General features: G+C 45.2%; 2 protein-coding genes across 2 annotated transcripts in view; one reads left to right on the top strand and one right to left on the bottom strand.

Moving 5' to 3' along the window:
• Positions 1 to 1,052: 1,052 nt before the first annotated feature.
• Positions 1,053 to 6,452, bottom strand: LOC126648746 (spidroin-2-like). The gene is made up of 4 exons (XM_050332176.1): positions 6,439 to 6,452; positions 4,652 to 5,942; positions 2,189 to 2,236; positions 1,053 to 2,102 (listed from the first exon to the last, which is right to left on the bottom strand). The coding sequence occupies exons 1-3, from the start codon at positions 6,450 to 6,452 to the stop codon at positions 2,228 to 2,230; spliced, it is 1,314 nt and encodes a 437-aa protein (XP_050188133.1). The 3' UTR covers positions 1,053 to 2,102; positions 2,189 to 2,227.
• Positions 6,453 to 11,656: 5,204 nt separating this feature from the next.
• ARHGAP6 (Rho GTPase activating protein 6) overlaps positions 11,657 to 20,005 on the top strand; it is a 314,018-nt gene continuing 305,669 nt past the window's right edge. The window contains 1 exon segment of the mRNA XM_050331910.1: positions 11,657 to 12,145. Within this exon segment, the coding sequence (XP_050187867.1) occupies positions 11,657 to 12,145 (489 nt within the window).

Here is a 20,005-nt window from a genome sequence, read left to right as displayed (position 1 = left end):
CCCATATGCTGTAAAAACAGCACTGCCAATAATGTGAAATTCAAGTTTTTTTATGAAAGCAGAAAGAAAAGTTTTAAGCAGCCACTGACACTGGAGAGCAAGACAGAGCTCTGGCAATTGTCTACAGCAGACACAAAAGACAGGGTGGTCCAACCCAGCACCAGTAGCAACCAGGAAACTGAGAGGTGACAGAGTGCCAGGAAGAGCACCAGACTGTAAGAAGGCTGGAGAGAGTAACAAAATCCCAAAAAAATTCTTGGCAGGACTCATTAAAGAACATTAGGAAGTGTTTCAGACTCCAGCTGGGTATGCTGCTCCCAAATAAGACACAAAAACCAAAACTGTTCCTGCTTTGCTGCTCTGAGTCAGTAGGTTAAGACCCACACTTGTACAATTCATGAGGGAGACAGAAGAGATCAGTATTTGCTCATCCCTCCCCCCACTCCCCCTCTCCCAAATCCTGCCACTATTACAGCAATTCCTCAGGAGGGGATGCCTGCAGTGATGGAGCAGGCATGTAGTTTATGTAGCAACGACAGTAACAAACGCAGCACAGACCAGTGAGTAACCAAGTTCTGATTTCTTAAGACAACAAGGGAAAATTTGCATGAATGATCTGATGATTGAGCTTAAGCCTTTTCTCAAAAATTAAAAGTAATTTTGAAACTTGTAATTCCATCTGTAAAAATGCTCTATATTCTACTGTATTGAATGCAGAATCAGTTTGAGTTCGGAGACCATTAAAATACTGCTATTTTAGCACAGCAGCTATTGCATTTTCAGATAGATCAAGCTCTGATACCCATCACTGTCTAAACAAGTGGCAGATGAATAAGCTACAACAATTACAGTCACATTATGAAGCCTTTATGCAAAATATTGGAAGCAAATTTCAAAGGCTGTTTTCTCTTGATAGTTAAAACTTGGTTGTGCTTTACAAACTGAAAACCAAAAATTTTGTAAAAGGTCAGGTGATGGAAGAAAGTGATAACAAAAGGGAAGTGGCAATATAAGAACAAAGAAGGAAAAAAACACTAAGATTAAGAACAGCATTTGAATATAAAAATTTATTTAGGTGAAGTCACAAACAGTTTGATATCAATTTACAAACACTCCATGTTACGCATATTATTGGAACTATCAAGAAAGGTAAAGAAGAGGAGATAATGGCAACTTTTTCCTGAAACAACTAAAGGCAAACCCTTACCATCATGCGCGTTACTGGATCATAGTATTACCTTGATCATAACCCCTAGTATGCAAGGAAAAAGGAGAAGAAAACAAAACACTGAGATGCAGAACGATTAAACCGTGAACCAGTGAACATAATTTTCATGAACACCAGACTACAAAGGTGTAGCCTGATGCTCAGGATTGTAAGTATTCTAACAAGGATAAAAACAGAATTGTAATTTAGATCAATTAATATAGTTGAAGAATTTTGTAATGCACAGTTGGGCTATCTGGCGATGACAGCAATGGTTAACGCATTTTTTAAAGAACAATGGAGAGGTGATACTGAGCCTCACAGAATAATTCTGTTGACAACCTGAGTTATTATAGCAAGTGTATGATACTGTTTTGAGTCAAATACACATTTATGTTGCAGATATTCTCAATGAAATGGCAAAGTAACAGCTGTAACAAGACAAGTTATGATTTATTTTTTTTGAAACAAATATAATACATAAGGTTTTGAAGTGTCCGGTTGTGATCTGCAAAGATCCAGGATTGCACACAGTTTGGTCAAATGAGAAGGTTTAATCTGCGCATTAAATTGGCTTTTACTTTCAAAGTAGTATTTTAGGGCAGGGTTCTCCTCCGGGAGACTGTTCCTGACCTCATTCAACCAATGTTCAATTTATTCACCTTCCTGAATCTTTGCCCTCTTTGGATAGTCTGTGACAAGTGCTGCGCTGCAGGAATTCCTGTTTTCCAGCAAACTGGCTTGCTCTGCAGGTTTGTAGTCCATTGTTACAATTGCTGATTGGGTAAAATGAATTTCCTACGTCTTCTCTAGCACAGCTTGCAACGCAACAGAAGAAGAGGTAAAAGAATGCACTAGAATACCAGAGCTCCACTTAAACACCAACGGAGTCAGGCTGTTGGCACCAACAAAAAATTCTGTATTTAACAAATCTGCAAATATTTAGGATCCAAAGTTAGTCAGTTTTATAAATAAACTCACCCACTTAGTCTGACTGCCATCCCAACTGGCGTTCTGTTTTCATGGAGTCTGGGGAAAAAAAGAGAATTGTCTGAAGTTATCCATACAGACATAAATTTGCAGGAATGAGTATCAGCTACCCTACATACATTCCAGCTACCACACTCAAACTAAAACTAGGGTTTCTCACTTCATTCTTTCCATGTAAAGCAAAGTTACAGCTCTCCACCACTGCCTTAGAAAGGACAGATAGCTTCAGAAGACAGACACTTTGCTTACATTGACTTTGTTTTTACTGTTTAACCATCTGTGGAAACGCAGAAAGAGATACAGTCACTAAACTAAATGATGCTGAAATTCCAGTTTTTGACTGAGAGGGGAAATGAAATTCAGTCATGGTGCCTAATGCTATCTGTTGAAATTACAGAACCAAAACCAGTTCAAACCAACAATCTGGAAAAGGTTTTTGTAGAACACCTCCTCTTCCTCTTGACAGCATGAATGTGGGAAAGCTTAGGTTCTGGCCAAAATTGTAAGCCGATAAAAGGCTATTCTCTCCCATTTTAATTCTCCAGTTCTTTTGCAGGAATGACTATCAGCTATATGTGTGATGTCACATCTTATCTTACTGAAGTAGTTTTACACAACATAGTTAGAGCTTGCAAGGCACTGGGGAGGTGTTGGGGAAACACAGAAGTCACCTCCAAGAAAATAATTCCTTACTGATGCCTTGCCAATGATAAACTCGTGCTTTATCCTAGGCCTTATTTACATTTAACAGCTGCTCAAACCCTTATTTAAGTTAAGGACATTTTTAAGCAGTTATAAGAGACTATGTGCTACCAATTAAAAACTGCTCTAATAATAGGAAAGTGGTTGAAACCACACTGAACAATTGCAAAACTTTTACTTTCTCATTGTGCTGCTAAAGCACTACTCTTTTTACAAAGATTAAACTTTCAGTATTTTGTAAGTTCAGTTAAACATTTTTCATTTACACACTTTCTGGGGGGAAAAGTATCAATGCCTCTGCTAAAAATCAGTTGGGAAGCTTCCATGAAATCAAAGGGGATCAAGACCTCTGGCGCCTCAGCAGACAACAGATCAAAGGTCTGCACTGACAGACCAGCTGCTGCTGCAGAAGTTACAAGAGCAGGTAACATGACAAGCTGAAGGTCCAGTCTCAGATGAGATGAAAGCTATAAGCCATTGCCCATCTGGTGCTCAACTGAGATCTGCAGGAGAACAAGAACTAAGCCGTTGTTCTTGAGAATGGAGAAATATAAACAAGATATCAGAAAAAGTTGCAAGAACATAGAGCATCAACCACAGAAGGCCCAAGGCCAATAGGCCTGGGTTTATCTACATTACTGTGTGGTGTTTACTCCCTTTCTTTGTCAGAAGTTGGCTTACTGAAGTCACTGTTAAAAGGTATTAAAGTCAGGACTTGGTGTGACACACCAAACACGTCCAGATGCCTTGAAAAAGGATCCTCCCTCCCCAGATAAGGCTAACAGAGTCAAACAACATAGCCACTCTGTGCTGGCAATCCCCAGGAAGCAGAGCATCTGATAAGCTAGCAAAAATTCTACAGGAATGCAAAGGTTCTTCCTACAGTCCTAAAAAAAAATCTGATTAGAAATAAATATAGCCAGTATCACAGAATCTCTACACCACCATTCAGCTGGCTTGAAACTAAACGTTCAGCATTTTCTGTACTGGGGATTTGGCAGACTACAGCCACCAGAGTAAGAGAAGCAGCACAACCCCTAATATAGGCAGGAAGCCCTTTGTAGCTGCAGAGCTCGGCGTCATGCCTCAGGCGGCAGGAAGGGTAGACCTGCCTGGGTTATAGCAACTCAGTGTCGCCTCTACTGAAAGCAAAAAAAAGTACACAGAATCCTCCCTTACTTTCCCTAATCACACTGATCTTTTCCCACAAAACAGGCGATGACTTGTGGATTACATCTACCGAGTCCCAAACCAGGTTTGATCTTCAAATCACAGTGCATTTGCAAGCTGTGGCCATTCATACTGAATTTTATCTTTATTCACATTAATTTTGCTGCCCTCCCACACAGCCTGCAACTACCCACATGCTCCCATAGTAACAGGAGAGTTTGTACTCTTTGTCTTACATACAGATAACTGTATTGATGAGAAAGTTATATTTTTAAAGACAACTCAGAGGAAAAAAAAACCACAACTTTTTTCTAATGTCGTCAGGAAAATGAAATTATGCATCAGGGGAGGAAACTAATGGAGTTCCTGTTTTCTGGTGGCCAGGGCAATAAAGGCTAGTTATTTACTCAGAGCGTCCATAAACAACCACATCTCTGCCGGTGGCCAGCACGAGCAAAGTGAGACTGGAGCCGCCGACCAAGGCACGGGCACCCCAACTGCCCCTTCCTCCTCTTCCCCTCCGAGGGGGCACCATGCCCAGCCAGCGGAGCGGGGAGACACGCGGCCATCGGCTCATCACACCTGGCTTTTCTCCTCCTGCTTGGGGCTCTGCGCCGGCGGGGGCGGCGGGGCCGGCGAGGGCTGTGTCTCGCTCTCAGCCCGCGAGTGCCTGGGGAGAAGCGACTTGAGCGGCGCCATCCACTTCATCCACAGGTCCAGGTCGACGTCACCCCAGGGCAGAGAGGGGTTCTTGGCCGCCCGCCGCCGAAAGTCCTCGTCGTAGTTCATCCAGGAGGTGCCCCCGTAGGTGGCGTGCAGCTTGCGGATGGTGTCCAGGTACTTGAACATGGCTCCGCAGCGCGCCGGGTGCTTCTCGCACAGCACGCTGGCGTACACCAGGAAGGCCGAGACCCACTGGTCCAGCGTGTCCCCCGGGCGCGGGCCGTGCTCGGGGGCCAGCTCTGTGTGGAGCAAGGAAAACAGGTCAATGAACTCCCCCCGCCAGATCCGCTCCTTGGTGGCCTTGGCCAGCTTGTAGCCCAGCGGCCGCCGCAGCCCCACGTAGGGGGTGGCCGGCGCCTCCGCCGCCGCCTCGCCCTGCCCCGCCGCCGCCGCCGCCGGCGCCGCTGCCGGCGCCGGGCCCCCAGCCGGGCCCGTGGCTGGGCCCGCGGCCGCGCCGCTCGCCGCTGCCGCCGCTGCCGCCGCCTCGGCGCAGGGGCTGGCGGCCGCCGCCGCCGCCCCCAGCGCGGCCTGGCGCTCCAGCCACCGCGGGTTCACGTAGACGGTCCGCAGGCGCGGCGCGGCCCCCGCCGCCGCCCGCGCCGAGCCCTCGGCGCCGGGCTGGAGGCGCAGCACGGCCAGGGCGGCGGGCGCACCCGCGGGCAGGTCGCTGCCGTCCCGCCGCGGGGCCGGCTGGGCCGCCGCCGGCACCTGCAGCAGCGAGGGCGCCGCCCAGGGCGGGGAGCCGCCTCTAGGCCCGGCCGCCGCCGCCAGCGCCTCTAGGCCCGGGAGGCCGAGCCGCGAGCCGGGCGCCACCGCGCCGAGCACCCATCGGGTCTCGGCGATGCCGGCGCGGTCCCGGGGGCTCCGCGACCTCCCCTCCTCCCGGCGGCCGGCGAGCGCCGTCCCCAGCGTCAGCGGGGCCGCGGGTCCGGCCCGGCGGCGGCGGCGGCTCCGCCGCCTCCCACGTGGCATCGGCGCGGCGGCTCCGGGCGGCGCGCGCGGCGGGGGCGGGGCCGCGGCGGGGCCTGACACCGAATCCCCGCCCCCGCCCCGGCCCCGCCCCCCGTGGTTCGGCACTGCCCGCGGTGTTCCAGGGGTTTGTCCCGCTGGGCGCTGAAATGCCTGACTTCCACGGATTTCACGGAGTATTCTGAGTTGGAAGCACCCACGAGGATCATGGACTCCAACTCTGAAGTGAATGGCTCGTAAGGGGATTGAACCCGCGATTTTGGTGTTCTTAGCACCATGGTCTAACCACAGAGCACATAATACTCTCTCTAAAAAAATAAACCCCCAAACTATATAGTGTATATATATGAATGCTATATATATATAAATATACATTATTCATGTAAACTATATGTATTTGTATATACTATACACTAATATATATGCTACTGTATTGTAGATGCACAATAGCAGTCCCTGTTTTCATTATTACTGCTTCAGTAGAGCAAATGTTTCAAGGAGTTACAGCATTCCATCACTTTTCCCTTCCAGTATAAATAAGTATATTTTTCTCATTATAGAATTTTATTTTTTTTTCCTGTGTGCTATCACATAGATTCAGCTGTCTTACCTAAGCATTGAGTAGCCAATTTGGGCAAACACTTGCCCAGACTCCTCAGGGTGTCTCAGTGACTGACCTGCAGAGTCGCATGCCGGGTAAGAAACAGGGGAGGACTTCATGGGAGATGCAGCCCTGTGGGGAATTTCCTTCCTAGTCATATCCAAACACTTTCTACCACACAGCCATCTACGTCTTACTGAGGTCACTGTCAAAACACATGGTAGTCTTTGTAGAAACAGGACCAGGCCATCACACTATGTGGTTACCATCTGGGTGAAGGTCAAACACCACTGGAACCAAAGAAGGGCGCTGGCTCCTTGTGTGGACTTATGCACCCACTCCCCAGCTGCTTCCACAAACACTTCTGTAGGGCTCTCTCTTTTGGAGAATCAGTCTTGAATGCTGTGCTGAAATGTCTGTAGATCAATTCCACTGCAATACAGACAAAAGTTCTGTAAAAAATGTAGCAGATATTTCATCTTAATGGAAAAACTAAAGATTTTAGATAAAAGTGTTTCTGTCCAAAAAATCAAATCTCAGGAATGACAAAGTTAGAAATCCTTCCCTAAGAAAAAAGTAAGGTAAAAGGGTGGCTTTGGGATTTTTTTTAATGTTTAATAAATTCTAAAGAAATAATAAGAAAACAAAATAGTCCTGGTTTCTGATTCACCCTTGTTTTCAGTGATTTGTTCAGAAGTCTGAACAGACTCTGTTTAATTCTTGAGATGAATACACTCTTATTTTCTTAAGGAATTGTTTTTTAAAGTTCAACCAAAGCAGGTGGCAGTATCTCCTTCTAATTTCACTGTACTAGGGCATTAATAAAACCAGATTGTTAAAATAACTCTAAGACCATAACTTCTCTAAAACTTGCCCATGCATCAGGCATGCTATTAAGTCAGGTGATAGGCATTTATATATCTCTCTGAAATTTTCTGAAGGTTAAGGTTTTCTTGACTTTAGTCCAAAATTAATATTTGGTTAGAACCAGAGAGTTGTTCAAGTTGGAGGGAACCTCCAGAGGTCTCTAGTCCAACCTCCTGCTCACAGCAGAGTAAAAACTAAACTAAGACAAGGTTGTTCAGTGCCTTGTTCAGTCAGGTCTTGAACACCACCAATGATGGGGATTCCACAACCTATTCCAGTGCTTAATAATCCTCAGTGACTTTTTTTTCCTTACATGAAGTTCTCTGTCCATTTTTGACTACTGTCTGTCATCCACTCACTCTGAATTTCAGTACAGAGCCTGGCTCCACTTTTTTGATAAGCCCCTTGTAGGAACTGGAAGGCTGTTACTAGGTTTCCCTTTCTCCAGGCTGAACAAGTCCAGCTAGCTTTCCTAGCATATCCTCACAGGGCAAATGTTCCACCTCCCAACTGTCTTGGTGGCCCTCCAAGCTGAAGTTTGTCAAAGTCTTCCTTAATTGCAGTCACATAAACTAGACTGTTCCAGATGAGGTCTGTTGAATGCTGTGTGAAAGCAAATAATCACATCCCTCGGTCTATTGACTACATTTCTGTTGATGCAGCCCAGGATTCTTTTAGCCTTCATCCCTGAAAGGGCTTCCTGCTCCCTCATGTTTGGCCTATTGACCATCAGAGCACCTGAGCTCCTTCCCATCAGAGCTGCTCCCAGCCCATAGAAATGCAGAAGTAAGTCCACACCAAGTGCACTTGTCCTCACTGACTTTCAAAAGATCCCTGTTCTCACATTCAACTGGCCTGTCTAACCCCTCTGAATGGCAGCCCTTCCCTGGAGCAGGTTGACTGTACGCTTTAATTTGATGTTGTCCACAAACTGGATGAAAGTTCATTCTGAGTCCTCCTCCGGGCTATTGATATGAGTATAAAACAGGACACAAATCAATACAGACTTACGAAGAACTGCACTTGTAACCAGCTTCCCTGTAGAGTATGAACCATTAATCACTGTGATCCAATCAGTTTTTCTCTCTGTCTCAATAAGGAAGCTGTCGGAGATTGTGCCAAAAGCCTCCTATCCACTGCTCTCCCATCATCCATGGACCAAGGCAGGTGATCAGATTGGTTACATATGATTTACCCTTGGTAAATCCATGCTGAGTCTTTCAGTTCCTCGACTGCTATTGCCAACTTATGGTTGCAAAGACATGTGTCACACGAACAGCTTTGCTTTGTAAGGGAAAGAAGGGTTGACAACCAATATGAGATCAATTAGTACTGTCTCACTATTCCTCTGCAGATATGGCTGCACAGCTGGTATTTTGTGCCTGGAGGTTACCATTCAAGTTTGGGGACTAGTACTGTCTTTTTGTCCTATGCTTGTACCATGCCCACTAGAGCCCCTGAGTTGCAGGGTGGTGCTGCCAGGTCTCACAATAATGCAGTTCATAATAATGCATAATACTGCAGTGATAATGAACAGAAACTTTGAAAATAATCAGTAAGTGCTTTTATTGCAATTTCTCCTGAAATATGCAGACAGCAGCTAAGGCAGGTAGTGAAGTTGTCTACACAAAGCATCTCTGTACATATGCTGCATTTACTCTTTGAATTGCAGCTGTGATGCTCCAGGTCTGTGCCTCATGAAAGCTATAATTTTTCATGGGGGCTTTCATGAAGAAAACCATCTGTGCAGTAGTAATGCCTGGTCTGAAGCAGGTGGAAATAAGAATGCTTTGCTCCCACCTCATTTAGAGTAGTTACTCGTAAACTGATGTATGCTCCTAACTATGCACTTACCTGATTGTTTCAGACTCCTTTCACAGTCTGCGTGTGCAGTGTGTAAGGATCCGAGCTGGCACTTGGATGTTTGCCCACTGGCAGCTGGCTGTGCCCAAGAATATCAGCACTGCAAAGTGGGCAATGCACCTCACAGGGAATGGCATAAACAGTTTTTGGTGGATTTTGGATGTAGATGTGATTGTCCTCTCTACTCCTCATGTGATGAGCTCCTTACAACTCTGAATTTCCCTCTCTGCCTTTTTCCCTATGTCTTCTTGTTCCTTTATGGTCCAATGATAGGTTTGTAGAGGTCAAAAAAGCGAGTACTTGGAGCCACACATCTGTATAGTTGTACTGCAGATGTGTCATTTCAACCAAATTGCTACCATGGGCACAGAACTGCAGAAACAAACACGGATTATTGTTTTATGCTTCAGACCTTCTTCTTAGTCTCAAGTATGAGACTTATTTAAGGCATTAATGAGGAGGCAAAATGAAGCTTTAAACAGAAACAGCTGCAACCTTAACTGTGGAGGAACTTGGAATTAGGCAATAGCACAGTTTATTAAAACAAGGGGGAAAAGCTACTTTGCAGACAAAAAGAAAAAAAAATAATCCCATTTGTAAACATTACCTAAAATCAGAACACCTTCCTTTGAAAGTGGATGGGCTCTTGTTCTGCTGCTCTTTATGAAGTTTAAACAGCACCACACAGAAGAGAACTGTCTACTCCCTCCATTGATTAAACCAGAAAGCACTGCCACAGAAAACTTAACTGCACAGGCTCCAGGATGTCAGGGAGAACAACACAACGCTGCACTAAGGTTTGAGGAGAAAACACAGAATGAGGAGAAAATAATAACCCTTTTATTGTGCTCAAGAACTTTTATTTTCAAAATAGCCTTTTTCTAAGGAAATTTTCTAAGAGTTGTCTGCAACACTTTTGGGGACACTATGGAGCTGGTGGGTTTTCCAAGTCAAAAAGAAGGATGCTTAGGCCCCATGGAGTCAGTAGTCTTAACAGTGAGTTTGTCCGAGATGGGAGATTCAAGACTTGCACAGGAGTTTTTAGCTAATCTGTCCTTAGGCATCTTCCACTCCTTCTGTAAATAAAAGTATAGGTGTGGAAGAAAAGCAGGATTTGGTTTTGTGTTTTGCTTTCCATCTCGAAAGTTGTAACGGCTGTAGACTTCACTGACAAAAGAGCAACTGAACTGAACCCACCCATGAAGCTAATGATTACTTAATAAAGTTGAAACACTAAGTAAATGATGGTGTGTGGGGCCCAGAAAGAACCTGAGAAGCATTGCTGTTGAACTGCTTCCAGTGAGGGGAGGACTGTAATATTCCATTTGGAGTTGGGGCAAGAGTCAAAGTCTATGGGGAGTCTGAGGGACTGTTTCCCTCACTGCAGGTAAGGAAGGAGCTGTCTGGCTACCTTCATGGTGCTGCATGGTATTGTTCCTCTGTGTGCATTCTATTTCTTCATTACTTTACAGTTTTGCCTTTTCCAAGTTTGTTCTGTTGTTTTTTCTTTTTTTTTTTGATAAAAGTTTCCTTGCCTATGCTTGGAGAGAGCGAGCAGAAAAAGCCTCAATGGGAGATCAAGCATGTTCAGTCACTTCTCCTGAGGAGGCTCAGCTTCACTGGTCACACTCCCTTTTTCTGCTGCCATGAGATACTCAGCAGAAGATGTACAGGTCTTGAGTGACCCATGCTGCCTGTGGGACTCAGGTCCACGTGCCCTCAGAGTAAGTGTTTTGGCAGGGATGGAAAGAGACACATGGGTCAGAAGATAATTACTAGTCGAGCTCCGCTGAAGGTTCCGTCCCGTGTGTTGGACACTGCGAGCACCCTGCCTATTGCTGGGAGTTCTTCCTAAAGTCCTCAGCTCTCTCCGACACAGACCAGGTCCCATGTCCTTCAGCCTAGACGGGAAGGGGACGCGGCGCTGGGCTCAGAAAGGTCAGACCGGCCCTTTCCCAGGCTGCGCCTCGGGAACGATCGCTCCGCAGAACAGCCGTCCGTCGCTACTCGCTCCCTCCCCAAAACAGAACCAGCCCGTGCCGGTGCGGCAGCGCCGGGACCCGGAGCCCAGGCGTGGGCAGCCGGCGGAAGCACCGAGGTGCGGGCGGCACCGGGACGAGCTCTCCCAGCCCCGGGGGGCGCAGACGGGTCCGGCCACCCCCGGACCCGACGGGTGCCTGTGCGGGGTGGGCGGCCCGGGCTCCCGTGCGCATCACGGCCGAGGGGGGAGTGACTCTGGCAGCCTGCGGCGAGCCCAGATAAAAGCTCCGCTGCTGCCGTCTCCCCTCCCCTTTTCTCTCGTAACTTTTTTTTTTTTTTTCCCCGTTTCCCTCCCTCTCTCTCTCAGCAAAGTGACCGCGGCGGCGGCAGCCCCGGAGCAGCCCCAGAGCCGGACGCCGCCATGAGCCCCGCGGTGCCGCCGTCGGGCCGCGCCGCCGGGGGCTGAGTTCGGGCGGAGGGGCCGCCCCCAGAGCCCCTGCGCGCCGGGAGCTGGAGTTAGAGGCAGCGAGAGCCCAGGCGGGACCCCCGACCGCCCCGGCGTGCCCGGGGCAGCGCCCGCCGCGATGTCGGCGCAGAGCCTGCTGAGCAGCGTCTTCTCCTGCTCCTCCCCGGCCGCTGCCGCCCCCGCCGCCGCCAAGAGCCTCTCCAAGCGGAGGCTCCGCCAGACGCGCAGCCTCGACCCCGCCATCATCGGCAGCGGGCGGGAGGACGGCGAGGGGCGGGCGCCACGGGCGCGGGGGGCCGGCAGCCCCCCGGGGGAGCGCCGCGGTCTCCGGGGCGCCCCGCCGCCCCACGGCGCCTCCTTCTCCACCCCCAGCACCCCGCTGGAGCGGTCGCCGCCGGGTAGCGCGGTCTTCGACGAGGAGACCCTTCGGGGGAAGCGGAGCCCGGGCTGCGAGCTGCCCTTCCTGGCGCGCACCCCCTCGGCCCTGGCGCTGAGCGGCCCCGCTAACAGCATCTTCTCCTCGCCCCGGCGCTGGCTGCAGCAGAGGAAGGGGCAGCCCTCGCCGCCCGAGCCTCGCCCCGCCGCCTACGTCGTGTGGAAATCCGAGGTAGGCACGCCCGCCCCCGGGGACGGGCACCCGCCGCACCGCCCTCGGCTCCGCTCCCCGCCTCACCCGGCGGCGCCCCGGGAGCCACCAGCGCCCGCCCGGGGGTGGGGACACGGCGCGGTGGGGCCGTCGAGACTGCCGTGGGTATGAGTGCCGGGAGCCGTCATCTGCGGCCGTGAAGGGTCAGGTGTTTGAGGTTCCCTCGACGGGCTCCATGCGTAGTTGTCCCAGGCCTGTAAAGCCTTCCCCTCCCAGTTTCACACCTCTTAAACTGAAGTATGTGATGGTTTCTAACAAGATAGACAAATTATTTTTACTGTGCGCACCCAGTGAGCTGTGATTTATTTGACAACGCACATGTGTCAAAACCACATGAGGAGCGGTTGTATTCCAAGACAAATCCAACTCTGCAATGCAAATATGTATTCGTTTAACTTGGATGTCATCGATGTTGGGCTGCAGATACCATACCATGTGGATGAATGTATTCAAAGAATGTGGCATTGTTTCTTGGTAGCAATTGCTCGGTGAGTTGGTTATGCAGAGCCCTTTGTAGCAGTAGAAGAATAATTTTGTTTTGTTCTAAGAAATTCTCCATCCTGTTGGTGTTGATGAGGTTTCCCGCTTAACTGTTTAGTAGTGCCTCCTGGAGCACTGGGATCAGAGGGCAACCTTTTCCTTTTTTTCTCCATTTCCAAAGATGTATGCATTATAAATAGCCAGTAATAACCAGCAGTAAGACAACCCCATTGTTCCAGTGGGATGCGGAAACCCTTGAAAAATTGTTACCTTACACAGTGATCTGTGATCAAACTAGGCACGATGATGGCACAAAATGTTTTTAAGGGCAAATGCTGCCTCTCACCCTGCATGAGCTCCTATATCCTCCTGTTTGCTTGGAGTATAAAAGTTGTCAGTGTCTGCGAGTTGGGATGGGAGTGTCAACCTATGGGTGGTGACCTCAGGCAAGATGCTGGCTAATGTTTAAAGAGGTGGTGAAGATTTTTGCCGTTTTAAAAAATGGATTGTTAAGTCTTGTGGTCAGAAGTTACTCTAAGCAGTATTTCATCTTGATGCTTGAGTTTTAAGATAGTTAAAAATTCATTATTTCAAAGAACTTTGTGGGAATTGCAGCATCAGTGGCAAAAAATCTTCAGTGGACGGTAAGACGGTAGGTGGTCACACTAATGAGGGATAAGTTTGCTGCTTATCCACGTGTGATTTGATAAGGTACATCAAAAAGTGCAAGGTACTTAAGATTTCCTGTGCAGGGTTTCCTTACTGAGTCCAAGACTCATAGCATGGTCTCTGATCTGTAAATCTAAATGGGTCTCCCTGCTTTCACTGAATCTGTGTGAAGCCGGTGGACACTTGGGGCATTTTTATCAGATATGTATGTCGTAACACCACACGGCACAGCACATCCTTGATGGCAAATTTAAAAGTATTGGTTTTTTTCTTAATTTGGCGTGAATTTAGCATTTTTAAATAGCCAAACCTCTTTTGGGATGGGTGTATTATATTACTAATAACTCTAATGCAGTATAGTGATATAATTTATAGTTACATTTGATTCAGTACAGTGTCACATGATGTTAATGTTCTCTAACAAATTGTTGTTTATGTGGCATTTGAACCTGAGTATCTTTCATACAATTAAGAATGGGTGTTTAACAAAGTGTGGTTTTGTGTTTTGAAGGCACCTTTGCTATGGGTGGGGCCTGATTTTTCGAGTAACTGAGACGTATGTATGGGTGTAGTTTAAAAAAAAAATCATCTTTACATTAGAAAAAAAAAATAACCTCAACAGGTGATTTTGTTGTGAGAGAACAATTTTGGCAAGGTTTGAGCTCAATGCTGTCAGGACAAGCGAGTATCCCCATCTCTGTTGTGTCCCCTTGTCCGAGCGGGGCAGGTGACTGGGCCACCCCTTTCCATGAGCCCTCGGTTGGGCACAAGTGTCATCGCTGTCACTGTCCCAGCAGTCACAGTGGTGGGGCTGCCAGGTAGGAGCAGGGTGTGCTGCACCTGAATCCTGGCTCCCTCAGTGCGTTGATTTCATCACTGTGAATTGGTGTTGTCATACAGTCAGATACCTGCTAGTTTCAGACTTGCTATTGTTGAGACGTTATACAAATATTAATTTAGTTATTCAGCAAAGACATCATTAATATTCCTTTATTTATTTATAAATATTTGTTTTTTCTTTCCCATGTAGTCTTTACTGGAAAAGCTCTTGTTCAGTTTTTAGAAAGTGAAGGATTTTTTAGTCTCTGGAGTGTTATCCTGGCTATGGCAAATCAAGTATGCTTGAGGAGGTGAAAAAACCACATTTTATTGGGGGAAAAGGAAATAACTATTTATAATATTTTAATTTTAAAAGGTCCCAGTATTCAAATTATTTCATTCTCAGTAGGAAATCTATAGTTCTATTTTTTTCAACTTAGAAAATGAAATACATTGCAATGGTAATTTTACTTGGCTGTAAAAGACAATGGAATAGATGACTTCCAAATGAAAAAGTACATAGAAAATTTTGGTTGGTGTACTTAAAAATTCCCATCCTATTAGCTGGGAATAAAAGAATGCTCACTGCAAAATCTGTTTTCTTTACCTTCATTCCAATGCGCCTCAGTATAACTTCACTTTTTAGAAAATATTTCTCTAGAACCACTGTGCAAGCAACAGGTTTGTGTGCTAGGATATATATGTGGGAATTATTTTCTTCCACAATACCTTAATCTCTAAAGCAGTAAAGAGAAGTAAAAATGCCATGGAGACTTCCTCTTCAGAACCCCCTCAAAATTATAACTTCTGAGCAGGACCTCCTGCTTCTGTCCCAAGGAGGATCTGTGTAGTGGCATCTAGAGGGATGAGGTGAAAATGGGATTTACAGCCTGTGCTCTGTGAATCCTGCCCTGGGACAGCCAGTGCCTTGAGGCTGCAGGGGTAGATGCACCTGGCACAACTCTAGTCAGGTTTTAAAGGATGTCTGTCCTACTGATCTGCAGTTTCTGTATATGAGGCCAAAATGTTTGTAATAGCTTTGATATGAGGCCAGGAGAATAATGGATTGTTTATTTTACCTTTTTTTAATTGTAGTTCTTTGACTTAAGCATTTTATAACACAAGCCTATCTATTGGCCTAGGGAGAGAAAGATTGTCGCTCAGTTTGTGCCACCATTCATAAATAATTTTTAATGGAATGTCAGAGTGCGCAGGGGATTTCCATTTTCAGCAGCAGGTCACACCTAAATGTGTTAGGCTTGTATTCTTGGATCCAGAGATTTTTGAATGTGAAGCAACATGTGACAGATGTGCCTCTCACTACATGCCGCACCAGTAATTTGGCTCTTTATCGACATGTAGTTTGTTTTGCAAGAATATTTTACATCTCTAAAGGTTATTTTTGGTAGAGCTTTCCTCTGCTGACAAGCATTCTTTCACCTTTTTAATATCTGCTCATGTATAAGCTGCTTAAATAAAAAAACCTTTTCCTGTACATGTGGAAATCAGTGACAACATTTCCAGTGGTTTCAGCGGTGCAAAGCCAAGGGGGATTTTTGAGAAGGGAAAAAAGCATTCATCCTCCATTCCCACCTGATCTCAGCTGTCCTTTTAAGCCATTTTCCTTAAAGAAAATTCACGTTCACTTAAAAAATTGTCTTACTATGCTTTCATTAAGTGTCTCTTATGTTTAAGTGACTCTCTAAGTAAACTTAATATCATGGGAACAGATGGTAAAAATATCTAGAGATACCTTAATGCCTTGATTCTGCCAAAATTTAGTCATACGTTTATACTGATGTATGTGAGTGGTCCTGTACAGGTTAAGGATGCACGTGTTTTGTAGTGACTGATGGAAATATGTTTGCTGGTTGAAAAGTCCAGAATAGCTCAAAATGAATCTGTGTAAATTCTCAAGTTATGTTAATTCTTCTACTTACTTTTCTGTTCTAAAGAGGGTAATGGAAAGCCACAGCATTTGTATAAAAAATATGGCAAATCATGTGACTGTATTGGCGTAATCTATTTGTTATGATAAACCAAATCTACACACTTAAATGGCCTGATTATTTTGCTGCCATACTCTCTGTGTTACTGACTAATTCAATATAACCATATCCAACTGATGCTTTAAACTAATAATAGCATAATATCTGCAGCCTTTCCACCTGTGTGCCTGGCCCCTGGGAAGCAGGAGGCAGCATCCTTAGTTTGCAGTTTGCTTCTCAGTGAAATCGGGTTGCTGCATGTGATTTGCTCAGTCCTTCCTCACCTCTTCCTCCTCCTGACAGCCTGCTACTGACCTGCTCACTCACCCAGGACTGCTTTCTGTTGAGCACAGCTGGGTAAGTTCTCTATAGTGTGGGAGGGAAGGTTGCCCTGCTTCCTCACCAGGTGCTGGGGGAGAAGATAGGAGTTGTCCAGGTGTCTCCTGCGCTGCTGGCTGGCCAAGCTGTGACTAGCTACAAGGATGTTGAAGTTGCTAATTTGCACTATCAGAACATTAGTTTAACCAAATTATTTTACAGCGTGGCCATCCAAATTAGTGAATGCTCGCAACACGGCTTTCAGTGGATAGGTGAGGGAGGGCAGTTTTGATAAATTCACTTGCTTGATACTTTAAGAGTTTAAATCCATTTGGAACGTGATGTCTGAGTCTCTGTTTCCTTGTAGCAAGGTAGGGGTCAGTCTCTTCTGCCAGGCAGCTTGTGACAGGACAAGAGGAAGCAGCCTCAAGCTGCATTTGTGGAGGTTCATGTTGGACATTAGGTGTGAGCACAGTGTCTGTTATCCTTAAACACCTTGATACCTAACCCAGAGATTTTGCTATGTGAATAGAAGAGAGGTTAGAACATATTCCCTTGCAGAGCTCTGATTAACTGTCCTGGAAGAAAAATGAAGATCTAGCATGTTTAAATGGCTTTTTGTCACCTTTGTCTTCCTCCAAGCATTAAAAAAACTGGATATTCCCCTGTCCCCAGTATTGCTAATTTGCATTTTTCACTTTCAGGGGGACTTTTTAATGAGATGTGTGAGAACTGTATTTCGGAATATTTTTGTATTTTTTTTAAAGTAAAAAACTGTGTGTTGGTATTTACCACTGAATTGACACACAATTAGTTTCAGCCTAAGTCTGTCTCGTTTAATGCTGTAAGAGTTGTATAACTGCAGAATCTGGTGGGCAGAAATGTTGTGGGTCTCTTATGGGAGGAATGCCATTAAAAGTAACTAAATATATTCAACATTTCTGATTTTGGCATATGCACTCTTCCCATCCCCAACTAAATTACGTCTGAAGACATTGGATGAAAATATGAGGGTTGACAGCTAGGACAGACAGAATTCCCCAAGTGGGCATTGCTTAAGTAATGGGAAAGGAACTTGTGAAAATAATAGAAATGAGACTGAAAAGTAATTTTGAGCAGCCTCTAAAATATCCACAACCCAGACTGCTGTCTTGACTTCATGATGGAGTTGCAGCACATTTAGTTTTGCAGACTCTCTTGTGTGACAAGAACTGCAGCTGTGACAGTTTGCAGGTGGAGAACATTTCAGAAGTCTCTTTTCGCTCTTCTGCGGTGCTGTGGCTGTAGAAGTGTGTTGATATTAAGCCTGTTTTGGAGTGATTTTTTTTTTTTTGCTTCTAGATGTAAATATCATAAGTGAAACCAACAGGGAGTTCTGTGCAAGTATGGCTGAACACTCCTGACACAATAGTAATTAGATCGTATCAGTGTCAGAGTTGCAGACTTGAAATCTTAATGTAAAAACATACTAAAAATGAAAGTTAAAATGGCAATCCTATCTTAGTCTCTTTAAACATGATATAATGCTGTTCATATTTGATTCTCTGGCTATGTGTCATAGTGTTTGAGAGCATAAGGGTCACTGAAATTAAGCTAATGTTTTAAAATATATCTTTCGTACATTCTGTGTTACACTGGTTGTTAACTGAACCAGGTGTCTGGATTGTGGGAGAAGAGGCCAAATATTCCATTCAGCTTATGGAAGCTGGAAGGGGAGCAATAAGGAGATGAGTGCAAGGTTCAGACTTCACTGGAATTTGACATTGCAACTCATCCAATTTTGTAAGGTACTGAGCTTTCAGACTTCAACAGAGTACTCAAACATGTGCTTTCCTTTTGGCTGGTGAAGACTACTAATCAAACCAGGGTATTGAGAAGGAAGCAAAGCCTTGAGTCACTGTTTAGCTCTAGGAATTTTACTTTCTTCACCTCTCTTTAAAACTTTTGTATCTATTATTTTTTACAAATGTTTAAGTTGTGCTTGCTTGTTCAAAATAATTTCCATTATTTTTTAATCTGTTCTTATCCTGTATCAATAATACATATCAGTGAGGTTTTCTGGTTGAGTTTTAGTTTTTCCTAGATGTGTACAGACTGGCTATTTCAAGCTACATGTTTTTTCCACTCCAGTTGTCAACTAAGAATTATTAAATCCCTGGGAGAGTTGAGAGTGTTTTTGAAGGATTTGATGAGCTTCCAGTGCTTGACGCTCGCCACATTGTTATACTGGAACCAGATGCTGGGTACCACATGTCCGTGTTTTTGGACCTAAGTAGGTTAGGTACTGTGTCTCTGGCTTGTAAAAACAAACATTAGTTTCCCACCCTAAAGCTGTCATCCCTGGGTCATCATCCTCACAGTCCTGGCTATGGGAAGAGCTTGCATCAGCATCCCAAGTTGTGAAACCAGAACTGTCTTTTCTGGATCTTCCTATTTCATCATTTTTGTGTCCTCTCAAAGAAAAGACCTTCTGACTTATGGTGTTTATCCGTGAGGACTCTTTGTGTAAGGTCAAAAAGATTTTTGAGCATTGCACTTAGTGTGGATTCATGTGATTACTCAGTCCAATGCAGAAACTCTCCTGGTGGCTGCTGAGAACTTGCTTTTCTTTTCTCTCCCCTGTTGTTTTCTAAGTCCTGTTCCACACACTTGAACTCTTTTAGTTTGGGCTTGTCGTTTATCCATTTCTAGTTCTCCTTGTTTTGTGTATCTTCAGTTATCATCCATGCCAGGTGTTAAAAAGGAAGATATGTGTCTTCTTGCTTTCATCACCTGAAATTCATATGAAAAAACAGCTGCTTTACTGTAGCTGTAACCTATTATTTGGATTGTCCAAGTTAAATTTTAATGAGTACTTTTGTTCTTACAAATGGACAGACTGGTTTTCAGGAAAGTGCAAGGCATGTTACAGGCTGATTCCTTTTGGGGTTTTTCAGTGCAGTTAAGATTACTTTTGCACTCTCTTGGAGTTAGGCTTCTCAAAAGGACTGGCTTCCTAGATTTGCTTTTCAGTGGTGGAACTGTACCTCTGCTGAACATCTCTAGCTGATGTTGCAAGAGGAAGACTAATACAAATTTTCCATTTCTATTTTCAGGTTTTATTTACTTTATCCCTTTGTTTTCTGCCGCTGTTGTAATACGGCAAGATGGTTTCTGAGCACTAACTTTTTAGTTTTTTCTCCAAAGGGTAATTTCAGTTGAGTTGCACCCTACTGAGAGTAACGTGGTGAAAAACCAGTTGGCAGTGCTGTGTTCAGTTTTCATTTGCTTTTCTCTCTAAAAGTCTAAAAATATTCCTCCTACAGGAAATGTTTTTCATTCTGTTATGTGTTTTTCTTCCCATAGGAGGTATTTATTTTAATTTATTGAATAAACCCATAAAGAGTTTAGGCACAATAGGATCTTTGGGCAAGCTGTTGAAGAGATCTCACCATCTTCTGTTTTTAGAAGATGTGCAATTGTTTCTTTATACAGTGCTGTCAGACTCTGGGGTAAGATGACACTTAAATGAAATGGGAGAATTTGAAGCATAAAAATATGGATTGAC

This window comes from Myiozetetes cayanensis, unplaced genomic scaffold (genome assembly GCF_022539395.1).
Source record: "Myiozetetes cayanensis isolate MyiCay16 unplaced genomic scaffold, myiCay2020 scf5-8, whole genome shotgun sequence".
Lineage (NCBI taxonomy): Eukaryota > Metazoa > Chordata > Aves > Passeriformes > Tyrannidae > Myiozetetes > Myiozetetes cayanensis.
Note: the sequence above shows the minus strand (reverse complement) of the source record. Positions and strands in the feature narration are given on the sequence as shown.